The sequence below is a fragment of the Oncorhynchus gorbuscha genome, linkage group LG09 (assembly GCF_021184085.1).
Source record: "Oncorhynchus gorbuscha isolate QuinsamMale2020 ecotype Even-year linkage group LG09, OgorEven_v1.0, whole genome shotgun sequence".
NCBI classification, from domain to species: domain Eukaryota; kingdom Metazoa; phylum Chordata; class Actinopteri; order Salmoniformes; family Salmonidae; genus Oncorhynchus; species Oncorhynchus gorbuscha.
This window is the reverse complement of record NC_060181.1, coordinates 58,057,877-58,071,562: the sequence shown is the minus strand read 5'-3', so window position 1 is coordinate 58,071,562 and position 13,686 is coordinate 58,057,877. Positions and strand designations below refer to the sequence as shown.

Genomic DNA, 13,686 nt, shown 5'->3' with positions numbered 1-13,686 from the left:
GCTTTCTGGAGTGGGGTGTGTGTGGGGGGGGTAGCAGGGAGGAGAAGACAGAAGAGCTGACCTGTGAGGCTGTCAGGCCGTGGGATCATCCTCTCGTAGACGTCGTAGCTCTGAGCTCCATAGGGGTCTGCATCGTGGTGGATCAACGAGCGAGGCAAGGTGGAGCCATAGTGCTGGGGCTGGGCAGTCATGCTGGAGCGCCCTGGAGACGCAGCCGACCCCCCTGGCTGCTGGGTGAGGGGTAAGGGGCCGTCCACCATCGTTAGGGGGGAGCCCATTCGCACCGAGGCTGACCCCAGGGCCTGGTATGGTGAAGTGGTGCGGCTGGCACTGCCCGAGCGGGAGTTGGCGCTGCCCATGCGGCGGAGGGCGGCGGGGGAACTCTTCTGGGTGTTGTAAGGGGAGCCGGCGCGCTGGGCTGAGGGCAGGGTGGTGGAGAAGATGCTGGAGAGAGGCTTGGGCTCTGTGACAATGGGCGAGCAGTAGTTACTTCCCATGGTGGCCCTCAGGGAGGCCCGTGAGGGGGACACACTGTTGCCATAGGCCGGGGACTGGGTCCGGGAGGGCACAGAGCTCACCCTCCTCATGGCTTGACCCGGCGCTGCGGCGGTTAACACAGGGGCCTGTCAGGACAGATGAGGACAAAACTACTGAGCAACTACCACACATTTCAGCATCACATTTAATAGAGGCGTAAAATATTTTTTCTGTGCTATTTTACATCCTCACAGAAAGTGTCTAGTATCTTATGGGACTATTAAAGGATATATTTTTCGCTTTTCTCTAACTTCCTTCCCATCTCTCAGCCAGCAGTAGCATCTGTGTGCTCTGTGGCAGTCAGTATATTAATCATGACCATAGAGATGTATTAGAGAGCTCATCTCCTATCTTTGCCATGGCTACTTCTGACCGCATAGACAATGCCATTGAGGGCTAAAACTGGCTTCAGTCTGAGTGTGGCCAAGTGCAAACGTCTATCCTACTCAATGGCCGTGACTGCTGCAGACAGTGTGCCCTCTATCCAACTCTATGGCCGCGACTGCTGCAGACAGTGTGCCCTCTATCCAACTCTATGGCCCGTGACTGCTGCAGACAGTGTGCCCTCTAGCTCCGTGAGCTTACCTGGACCTGGGCCTGACCCTCGGCCCTGGCATTCCTCAGGAGGGTAGAGGTGCCGCCTGTGCCCGGGTAAGAGCGCGGCATCCTCAGGTCAGTCTTAGCCAGACTATTCTGGTTCTGGCTGCCGTAGTAGTTGCTGGCATCCTGGTAGCCACTGTCCGAGTACGAGTTCATCTGGGTGGAGCTGCGCGAGTTCCCTGTAGACCCTGAGAGACAGGAGCAAGGAAAGGAGAGAGGGCGAGAGAGCAGAAGGAGAAAGTATAGAGAGCAGAAGGAGAGAAAGAAATAGAGCGAGCAGAAGGAGAGAGAGAAAGACACCGAGTGAGTGTCCTTAAAGCACTACATGACATTTAGCTAGTCCACACAGTACTAATGACCTCACAGAGTGTCCGTTTCCACCTCCCTTCCCTCCATACTGGAGCCATACACTGGCTCATTAAAACTATATACATCACATGTGCTTCTCAGGCCAAGCAGAACACTTCAAAGCATCATTAAAGGGCTCCGACTCTGGTGGGGCTAAGAGAGGGGGAGTGGCACAGCCTTGACGGGGGAGGGAGAGAGAGGAGAGAGTGTAGAACAGAGGGGCTGCATTAGTAACAGACCCTCACTTTCATGGAGCGAGGTCTGCTCTGGGGAGTACAGGGCCACCTGCTCCTGCTCCGTTCGGAGGCGGTAGGTGGGCGACTGAGAGGTGTCTGTCACTCGAGACTTGGTGTCCCGCGAGGTCGAGGCATCTGGGAAAGAATGGGAGGACAAAGTCAGTGTTACCTGTGTCGCTTATTTGGTATATCATGGCGTTTGCAACGTCAGGATCGTGGGTTCAATTCCCGCTGGGATCACCCATACAAAATGTATGCAGTATGTACACACTACTGTTAGACACTTTCGATAAAAGTGTCGGATAAATGGGAAAAATACACTAAGTACACAAAACATTACGAACACCTGCTCTTTCCATGACAGACTATCCAGGTGAATCCCTTGTTGATGTCACCTGTCAAATCCACTTCAAATCAGTGTAGATGAAGGGGAGGAGACAGGTTAGAGAATTATTTTTAAGCTTTGAGACAATTGAGGCATGGATTGTGCATGTGTGCCATTCAGAGGCTGAATCAGCAAGACGGGCCTTCAAACAGGGTATGGTAGTGGGTGCCAGGCGCACCAGTTTGTGTCAAGAACTGCAACGCCGCTGGGTTTTTAGCACGCAACAGTTTCCTGTGTGTATCAAGAATGGCCCACCACCCAAAGGACATCCAGCCAGCTTGACCCCCTGTGGAACACTTTTGTACTCCTCAATATTAGGAAGGTGTTCTTAATGTTTTGTACACTCTGTGTATATGGAGGAGATGCAGGAGTTAAAGGATTTCGCGTCGATGCAATAACCAATTCCACACTCGTGTAAATGAAGTTAATTATCATACTGACTCATAGGAGAGACATTTGTGACTCTCCTATTTTGCTGTGCCGGGACACTGATGAAAATCCCCTCGTCAAAACCGTTTCCAAACTAACATTCAATCTAGTCGCTATATTAGAGCCATGGCTCTGGCCAAAAGTAGTGCCCTGTATGGTGAATAGGGTGCCATTTAGGTCACAGCCCATGAGAACTACCACAGTAAAGTCTCTCATAAGCTGCTGCACAATGTTGCTCCACAATCAAAATCGAGTTAAGTGTGACCTGCGTGAATGAGCTCCACTGCAATAGCTGCAACAATGGGATGTCAGAACCCAATAGCTAGCCAGTCAGAACCGGAGGGAGGGGCATTATTGGCTGGCATATGGATGAGGGGGAGGCCGAATTCCATGGAGGAGCCACTCTGCTGTTCCTTTCTGGCTTGTAAGTGTCTCAGTAACCGATTTCCTTGCCAGGAGCCCGCCGTCTCCGCAGCTCAACGCCGCCTCTAGTTGCATGAGTTGACTGCAGCTACAGCACCTCAATAAATTCTGCTGCTGCAATTATTATGGTTGACTTGCCCACTGTGTGCGGCGCGGGCGGACACTTAAATCTTTCAAAAGGCCACGTTTGCCGTGTGACTGATTTCCATGGTGACGGAAATCATGAAAAATGTATGCGCAGGATAAACTAAGTCGTTAAAAGCAGTATTTACAGAACAATGGAAAATTATCTGAATGAGGTGTCACTTCTGAACAAACAGAAACCTTTTTCCCCCATAAACAACTACAACAAAGCTTCACTCATCCCTCCTACTCCTCATAGCATATTAGGAGTAACTTTTCAGGTAGACAGTGACTGGAGCTTAATGTGACATTTCTGCCCTCAGGGCATCGCTACAGAGACTTGACCCCGTTTGAGAAATGAGACGGTACACAATGAAAGAGAGTGTTACATCCCTCCTCCAGAACGGTGGGATTAAAGTGTACATGCGTCACAATGGCCACCCTATTCCCTATTTAGTACACTACTTTTAACCAGGGCTCTGGTTAAAGAATAAGGTGCAATTTGGGAATGCAGCCGTAGAGTGTTGTGGGTGAGAGAGTGTGATTGGAGTGAAATTAGCTGCAGTGTGCTGCTGTAAAGGGTAATGACTATGTCTGGCTGGGCTGCTGGCTGGGCTGCTTATTGCCCTCCCGGGCCCCGGCAGGTCCGCCCGTCGCCAGCCTGTGGATTTCAAGAGGAAATGTTACTGTGGAGAGAGAGCCTTTCTTTAACCTTGTGAATGTGGACAGCACAGTCACAGGCAACCTATTCCCTATAATGCACAACTTTTTGACAATAGAGCCCCAATAGGGCTCTGGCCAACAGTAGCACACTATATAGGGAATAGGGTGCCAATTGGGACGCAGACTCTGTTAACGTAATAAGTGGTTGAGGAGTGCCGCAGGTGACAAAGTAATTACCTGTATATGAACTCTGACCATTATGGCTAGACAGCTGATTATAACCGGAGAGGAACATCAATAACCTCTCCTCTTCCACAGACAGGCAGCCTCTCACTTCATATCTACACAAGCTATCATTTCTGTTTCATATTTGGATTAGAATAAATACATTACTGTGGCTAACGATGATTTCTCATCTACAATGGAAATCAATATTTATTTTAAAAAGTAGGCTCTATGGCCGCCTATTTGCCCTGGTCAAAAGTAGTGCACTTTATGGAATAGGGTGCCATTTGGAACTCATGTCCTTGTTCTTACTGTGTCCGTCTGCTAGTCGTGCTTGTCAGCAATGAAGCGAGTGGAAAATTCCAAACAATACCGAGACAAGCAATGTAACAGTGCACATGTACAATCATAACCCCGTAGGGTCAGTCTGACAAGAACCACAATACAATATTAATGACGGCTGCAGCGATTCACTTAGTGCCATTATACAATTAATAAGCTTTGAAATACATTAGTAAAATGGACTTCATTATCAATTTGAGCAGCAGCAAAGTCACTGTGGTCCGTGTTAAATAAACAGAGTTGGAGTGGAGGGAAAGTGTTACTGTCAGAGAGTGGGAGTAGCTAAAGAGAAATATTGAATCCGAAATGTGCCAGAAGAAACTAATCAAGGCAGTCAGTAGTAGGGATTAACATGGGTAACTGGGATCCTGGGACTGTCCAGGGAACAGGGAATTCTTTACGTTTCCCGAAATAATGAAATGACCCCCGTAAATTACAACATTTACACGTGACCCAGATGCAGTTAAACCCAACAGGAAACCCCCACTGTATATCCTATACAATAACATGTGCCTCTTTGAGCCGTTATTGTGAATCGTCAGACAGTGACAAATGTGATCGGCATCAGTCACAGACATGAAGTCTGATAACAATTCAAAGAGGCATGAGAGAAAAATACATCTTGTCCTGTCCTAAAGCCTAGGCTATTTCCCTAACCAGTCCCGAATCCCACTGGAACCCAAAATCCTAACAGTCTCGCATGAAAATTCGTAACTTTATTCTGTAATCCAATACGATGCATTATCGAAGGACTCCACTCGCCTATGCATGTCAAAGAACACCTATAACATTTCCCAGCACTGTCTCGTATTGCTGTCAATAACAGTATAACGGTATGAGTAGACATTAATATTTATTTAACATACCCATTACCTCTCTTCATCTCGCCGTTATTCATGAGCTGATCTGCCATCTGTATAATCATCAACTCGATTTAACCAAACAGGAGATATTCTGTCATTCATTGGAGGAGCACATCTAGTACCGGGAACCCGTTTGTCTCCAGAACAGCCGGAATTCTTTGGCGTATTCTACAAGGTGTAAGGAACGTTCCACAGGGATGTTGGTCCATGCTGACGCGAGGGCATCACACAGTTGCTACAGATTGGACGGCTGTACACACAACAGAACGTTCCATCTCATCTCGAAAGGTGCTGTGTCGGGTTGAGGTCTGAGGACTTCGCTGGCCACTCAGATAAAGTGAACTCGCAGTCATGTTCCACGCAATGTTTTTCCACTCCTCAATTGTCCAGTGCTGGTGATCGAGAGCCCACTGGAGACGCTTTTTCTTGTTTTCAGCTTGTACGAATGGAACCCGGAGGCTGCAATAGCCCATTCGTGACAAGGATCTTCGAGCTGTGCGTCCCGAGATGCCGTTCTGCACACCACTGTTGTACTGCGCCGCTAGTGGCCCACCTGTTAGCTTGCACAATTCTTGCCATTCTCCTTTGACCTCTCATCAACAAGCTGTTTTCACCCACAGGACTGCCGCTGACAGGATTTCTTTGTTTGTCGCATTATACTCGGTAAACCCTAGACACTGTCGCACCTTAAAAGCCCAAGCCCAGGAGGGCGCCCGTTTCTGAGATACTGGATCCGGCGCGCCTGGCACCGACAAAACATACCACGCTCAAAGTCGCTTAGGTCACTCGTTTTGCCCATTCTAGCGTTGAATCAAACAGTAACAGAATGCCTCGATGCCCTGCTTTTATATAAGCCACGGCCACCTGACTCATTGTCTGTAGGAACGATCGATTTCGTGAAAGTGGCGGTGTATATACAGTGCATTCAGAAACTATTCAGACCCTTTGACTTTTTCAAACAATCTTTTACATTACAGCCTTATTCTAAAATGGATTAAATAACGGAAAATTATCATCAATCTACACACAATGTCTCATATAGACACCTGTCTATATAAGGTCCCACAGTTGACAATGCATGTCAGAGCAAAAACCAAGCCATGAGGTCAAAGGAATTGTCCGTAGAGCTCCAAGACAGGATTGTGTCGAGGCACAGATCTGGGGAAAGGTATCAAAAAAATATCTGCAGCATTAAAGGTCCCCAAGAACACAGTGGTTTCCATTCTTAAATGGAAGAAGTTTGGAAACACTAGACTCTTCCTAGAGTTTCACTATATAGTGCACTACATTTGACCAGAGGCCTTTAGGTCCTGGTCAAAATGTGTGCACTATAAAGGGAATAGGGAACGTGTCCAACATGGTGTAGGGAAGGATGATCAGACCGTACCTGCAGATCTCCAGGGGAGGGACTTCTCAGACGAGCTGAAAGACAAAAAGAGAGAGGTCTTAGATACATGGACAAATAAGAGACAGAAAGTGAATGTTCTCAACAGGACACTTGTTTAAATTCATATAGAAGATATCCAGCAGACATTCTCCGAATGCTTACAAATGGGCCTATTTTACTTGTGCTTGAGATAAAGGTGTGCCTGAAATAGGCCTCTGGCCCAAAGTAGTGCACTATATAAGGTGCCATTTGGGATGCAAGCCCAACAAATCACAATAAACATGAAATTGAAAGAACATTGTCAGTTCAGATGCAACCAGAGAATTCATAGACCAGACCAAATAGAAACAGAGGTAGTTGTGGCCAGTGCAGCATATGCCAACATACAAATAACATGGCTACAACCAAACATTTAAATACGATTCAAAATGGCTGTTTCTCCTCTCTAGGTGATCTTTACTGCCACGACAGACAACGAGGAGGATCATCCTTTTCCCTGAGGTCGTGTCGGTTATTTTTCATCCTCGCGGGTCTTTGAGAAACACACTTTAAGAATAAACGGAAAAAGGTCAGGCTTGGCCATCCATCCTGATGTGGTCTGAGGCTCTGAAGCTGAAGACAATCTGCTAGCTCTGCTACTAAAGTAAATAGAAAAAAACAATTGATATCTGAGCAAAAATGCCAATGCCCCACCGATAATAAAACAGACTGAAACAGCCAATCAGGACACATGTACACACACACGGACAGACGGACGCGCACACATGCGGATGGATGCACACATACACGGATCTGCCGGTTCTGAGTTACTACTGCGTGCTGAGAATACGCAACAATGACATGGATGCGGGTGGATATTTCCTCAGCAATAAAGGGGCAGTTGTCTCCCAAGAATAAGGAGGTATAAAGCGTGGTGGCCTGACAGCGAGTCCATGTTAAAACACATTACGGCCCTCAGACAAATACAGAGGCTACGCCCCAAATGGCACCCAATTCCCTATACAGCGCACTTACTATTCCCTGGTCAAGAGCAGTGCACTACGTAGGGAGTAGGGTGCCATTTTGGACACAAGCTGAGCATGCTGGTACTGCAGATCCAAGTGGCCACATAGGTGTAGAGTGTGATGGATGGTGGGGTCAGTGGTGGCTGGTCCTGCATCAGTGGAGAAGTGGGCAGGCAGATAGCTCAAACTGATGCCCCATCCCAATGATGGGCCTGGGAAAGTGCTGAGGCAGGAGAGGGGTCAGAGCTTAACAGATGAGGCCACTTCTACTGAAGCCCACCAGAGAGCCACTCTGTTGTAGTGTCCCAAGTGGGCACCTTACCCTCTATGTAGTGCACTACATTTGGCAAGGGCGCAAAGTACATACAGTCGATCCTATTTGGCTCTGGACAAACGTTCTGCACTATGTAGGGAGCCATTTGGGACGCTCCGCCTGTAAGAGGCCATACAACTAGGCCCCAAGTTTCTCCGCTATAGTATACCTCAGCCACTTCAACATGATTATCGCAAAGCAGAGAGCAGCACTAAACTAAAACGCAAGTCCAAACATATAAAAGCTTTAACTAACAGCCACCTGGACCGGTCAGCTTCACTTAGAAAATTACATTTAAAACAGAGCAATTTTAAGGTCATTTCTAATAAATCTAGTCATCTAGAAGACTTCTGTGAGCGCTGGACCTAAAAGCGGGGTTCCCACCCACATGCTTTCCAAGGAAATTTATAGCGGGTCATTATTGCCATGCACCTGGGTCATTCCACCAATTCAGTGCCTTTTGAGATGTGCAACTTGGTGAGACAAAAACAAACACTTGATTTCACCTCATTTTGACATGGTCATAAAGATCACGTTCTTTCTCGTCAAGAGGTTGAATAGAAAAGGTACTATTGTGAGATTCTATTAAGTGCCAAATAGAGTAACAGGGTTGACGATGTCATCTTAAATCAGCCATAAATCCCATTGTGACGGGGGAAATGGAAGCTTGTGGTGTGCAACAGGAAGGGGTAATTGAATGCCAAAACATTTCTAGCCTGTCTATGGGTAACAGGGTAGACAAGTTGTACTTGATCCGCTCAGTATTCCACCACAAAACACCAGAAAATGGCCCAAAAAGATTAGAACCAGCTCACCTGCTTTTACATGATGATTTGACTATTCGATGTTCAATGTTTCTTTAGATACATTTTTTTTAAACAAATAGTTTCACCTTATTAAGATGAGAGTTCAGTTCACGTAAAAGGATCGACCTTAAAATGAGGGACAGGTTTGTTTTTTTACCTAAAAATGTGTTCACTAAATCACAGGAAATAAATATCAATCTTAAGAAATGACTTTGTTCAAGCAACAGAAATAAACAGGGCTTTACAATGATGGTGAAAACTGGGGGTTAAGTGGGTTAAAATCTTTCTGGAAGTCACATAGGGTACATGGAGGGACATGTCAAAATGATGAATTCTGGCACTTTAACAAGTCTTTATTCATATTAAAAATTAGATTTATTGAATTCTCCATTAGGTCTATATTAAAGGGGACTTCATTGATTATAACAAAAAAGGGGCAGTGTGCAGATAAAAACGTGATAATATTTCCACACTAGGAGGTCGAAATGACACTCTGAAATTGTGAAAATGACAATGCCTTTTTTGTGTAAGAGCTGTTTAGGAAAAATCTGGAATTTTAGCCTGTTCACGTGGGATGGAACTTTTTGCCCACATCATGACATCACAATTAATCCTATTATAATAAACCAATGACTGTTCATCTGGGTAAGGGTGTGGGCTCTAGACCATCCTAATCAACCAATCGGGGCTGAGCACTGGGCCAAAGAAGGCTGGTTATTTTCATTAAATAAACACAGATTTATCAGACATACAGCGATGATTTAAAAATAAATTACTAAAACTGTGATAGAAAGCATGGGACGACCCAGCTGCTGTTGCCATTTCGCTGATTGGATTGTATAGGATTAGGCAGTGGTGGAAAAAGTACCCAATTGTCATACTTGAGTAAAAGTAAAAGATACCTTAATAGAAAATGACTCAAGTAAAAGTCACCCAGTAAAATACTACTTAAGTATATTTAAAACCAAATACTTTTACTCTAGTATCAAAAGAAAATGTAATTGCTAAAATATACTTACGTATCAAATTCCTTGTATTAAGCAAACCAGTGGTCACATATAGATATATATATATTTTTTTTTTACAGATAGCCAGGGGCACATTCCAACACTCAGACACAATTTACAAACGAAGCATGTGTTTAGTGAGTCCGCCAGATCAAAGGCAGGAGAAATGACCAGGGATGTTGTCTTGATCAGTGTGTGAATTGGACTATTTGAGTACTTTTGAGTGGCAGGGAAAATGTATGGAGTAAAAATAACATTGTCTTTTGGAATGTAGTGAAAGAAAAAAAGAAAAAGTAGTCAAAAATATGAATGGTAAAGAAAAGTACAGACACCCCCCCCAAAAAATACTTTAGTACTTTAAAGTGTTTTTACTTACAGTGGCAAGAAAATGTAGGCAAACCCTTTGGAAATAACTTGATTTATGTATAAAAATGTGTCATAAAATTTGATCTGATCTTCATCTAGGTCACAACAATAGACAAAACAGTCTGCTTAAACTAATAAACAATTATCCATTTTCTTATCTTTATTGAACACAGTGTAAACATTCACAGTGCAGGATGGAAAAAGTATGTGAACCCTTGGATTTAATAAACTGGTTGACCCTCCTTTGGCATCAATAAACTCAACCAAATGTTTTCTGTAGTTGCGGATCAGACCTGCACAATGGTCAGGAGGGATTTTGGACCATTCCTCTTTGCAAAACTGTTTCAGTTCAGCAATATTCTCGGGATGTCTGGTTTGAACCGCTCTCAAGGTCATGCCAATCTGTTGTTGATTTACTTCTGTGTTTTGGGTCGTTGTCCTGTTGCATCACCCAACTTCTGATTGGCGAACAGATAGCCTAACATTCTTCTGCAAAATGTCTTGATAGACTTGGTAATTCATTTTTCTGTCGATGACAGCAAGCTGTCCAGGCCCTGAGGAAGACAAAGCATCCCCAAACCATGACACTCCCTCCACCATACTTTACAGTTGGATGAGGTTTTGATGTTGATGAGCTGTGCCTTCTCTTCTCCACACAGTGTTGTGTGTTCCTTCCAAACAACTCAACTGTCGTTTCATCTGTCCATAGAATAAGTTGCTTGTAGCGCTGTGGAACATCCAGGTGCACTTTTGCAAACTTCCGATGTGCAGCAATGTTTTTTTCTTGTTTAGTGTTTTATGTATCGTAGACTTGTCAACAGAGATGTTAGCATATTCCAGAGATTTTTGTAAGTCTTTAGCTGACACAGTAGGATTCTTCTTAATCTCATTGAGCATTCTGCTCTGTGCTCTTACAGTCATCTTTGAAGGACGGCCACTCCTAGGGAGAGTAGCGACAGTGCTGGACTTTCTCCATTTATAGACAATTTATCTTACCGTGGACTGATGAACATCAAGGCTTTTAGAGATACTTTTGTAACCCTTTCCAGCTTTATGCAAGTCAACTATTCTTAATCTTAGGTCTGCTGAGTTTTATTTTGTTTGAGGCATGGTTCACATCAGGCAATGCTTCTTGTGAATAGCAAACTCATATTTGTGAGTAATTTTTTATAGGGCAAGGCAGCTCTAACCAACATCTCCAATCTCGTCTCATTGATTGGACTCCTGGTTAGCCGACTCCTGACTCCAATTAGCTTTTGGAGAAGTAATTTGCCTAGGGGTTCACATACTTTTCCCAACCTACTCTGTGAATGTTTAAATTATGTATTCAATATTGACGAGGAAAACACAATAATGTGTGTGTTTTATTAATTTAAGCACACTATGTTTGTCTATTGTTGTGACTTAGATGAAGATCAGATTTGATCACCAATTTATGCAGAAATCCAGGTAAATCCAAAGGGTTCACACTTGTTCTTGCCACTGTAGGTACCTTACACCACTGGAATTAGGGGAGGGCGATCTACATGCCAACGAGGCGCAGGCAATTAAAAGAGGACGCTAGGAGAGGTGTGCTCCACTGAGCCATGGCAGATGAAGTGGCATAACAGTACGTCCCAAATGCCACCCTATTTCCTTTATAGTGCCCTTCTTTTGACCAAGGCCCATAGGGGTGGACCATAAGGCTCTGGTCAAAAGTTGTGCCCTATATAAGGAATAGGGTACCCTTTGGGACATGGCCACAAACTCTTGCTTTCATCATAGCCAGTCTCACAGTCACAGCAGCCTGGGTTAGTGGACGGAGACAGGCAATAAACTGCTGATACTCACAAACATTACAACAACAAAAACATACCTGACAGCAGAACTTTAGCTCACAACCACACCAGTCTGTTGGTTTGTACTACAAAGGGGAAGTGTTTACACCTTCCATTCCAGTGGAGTGTGAATTTGCCCATAGACGCTGATCTTGGGCCAGTTTTGCATTTCCCCCCAAAAATGGTTAAGGAAAACACTCAAAAACAATATTTCTGTATTTTTATAATTAGTCCACCAAGAACCAAAGTGTCACTGGACACATAACGCAACATACATTTGCTAAATGATTTTGCATCATCATGATGATGTGGCCGGTGACACTTTGCTTCTTGAAAGTCCAATATCTTGAAAACTTGACTGCTGGCATTTAAAACATTTTGGAGACCATATCTGTTATTATTATTATTTGACCCTGCTGGTCATCTATGAACATTTGAACATCTTGGCCATGTTCGGTTATGATCTCCACTCGGCACAGCCAGATGAGGACTGCCAACCCTCATAGCCTGGTTCCTCTCTCAGTTTCTTCCTAGGCTCTGGCCTTTCTAGGGAGCTTTTCTTAACCACCGTGCTCCTACACCTGCATTGCTTGCTGTTTGGAGTTTTAGGCTGGGTTTCTGTACAGCACTTTGAGATATCAGCTGATGTAAGAAGGGCTTTATAAATCCATTTGATTTGGACTATTGAAAAACATACCAAAACATAGTTGAGTGGATTTCTCCTTCAAGGAGAGAAGATTGACTACTTCCCCAGAGTCAGATGAACTAGTGGATCCCATTTTAATATGTCTCCACGTGCATTTTGAAGGAAGTTGCTGACTAGCACAATTGCTAACTATCATTTGCGCAATGACTGGAAGTGTATATCAGATACCATAGACTTCTGCAAGTTAATCTGACTGGGGAAGTAGATATCCAGAAGTATCCCTTTAACTTTAGTATTGGGGGAGAGGAAGCCGATCCTAGATCTGTACCTCAGGGACATTTCACTCCGGAGCTTCCATTCCCCCAGTGGGAGGTCTCAACCCAACCAGAAAGTTTGGCCTCTGGTCAAGTCATACTACCCCTGATGCCTGTATTTTTCCCTCATCGATCTACACACAATACCCCATAATGGCAAAGCGAAAAAAGGTTTTCACCGATGGTGACTGACAGAACTCGAGAGTTCATCTGTGGAGATACAAGAGCCTTCCAGAAGGACAACCATCTCTGCAGCTCTCCACCAATCAGGCTTTTATGGTAGAGTGGCCAGACGGAAGACACTCAGTAGAAAAAAGGCACGTGACAGCCCGCTTGGAGTATGCCAAAAGGCACCTAAAGGACTAAAGGACCATGAATGACCTAAAGGACCATGAAACGCAAGATTCTCTGGTCTGATGAAACCAAGATTGAACTCTTTGGCCTGAATGCCAAGCGTCACATCTGGAAGAAACCTGGCACTATCCCTAGGGTGAAGCATGGTGTTGGCAGCATCATGTCGTGGGGATGTTTTTCAGATGCAGGGACTGGGAGATTAGTCAGTATCGAGGGTAAGATGAACGGAGCAAAGTACAGAGAGATCCGTGATGAAAACCTGCTCCAGAGCTCTCAAATGCATTAAGGAAAAAAATTCCACAAATGATCCTGTTAATTGAAATGTATTCCAGGTGACTACCTCGTGAAGCTGGTTGAGTGAATGACAAAAGTGTGCAAAGCTGTCATCAAGGCAAAGGGTGGCTACTTAGAAGAATCTCAAATATATTTTGATTTGTTTAGTTTAACACTTTTTTGGTTACTACATGATTCCATGTGTGTCATTTCATAACTTTGATG

General features: G+C 44.7%; 1 protein-coding gene across 9 annotated transcripts in view; it reads right to left on the bottom strand.

The window, feature by feature from the left end:
- Positions 1–13,686, bottom strand: part of LOC124043822 (plakophilin-4-like) — a 134,976-nt gene that overhangs the window by 64,764 nt on the left and 56,526 nt on the right. For 6 of the 9 annotated variants that reach the window (XM_046362820.1, XM_046362821.1, XM_046362824.1 and 3 more), the window contains exons 4-7: positions 6,562–6,596; positions 1,725–1,856; positions 1,123–1,325; positions 62–623 (exon numbers count right to left, since the gene is read on the bottom strand). In XM_046362820.1, coding sequence (XP_046218776.1) covers positions 62–623; positions 1,123–1,325; positions 1,725–1,856; positions 6,562–6,596 — 932 coding nt within the window. The remainder of the gene's footprint in view (positions 1–61; positions 624–1,122; positions 1,326–1,724; positions 1,857–6,561; positions 6,597–13,686) is intronic. The other 3 variants (XM_046362822.1, XM_046362828.1, XM_046362827.1) reach the window with 1 other exon arrangement.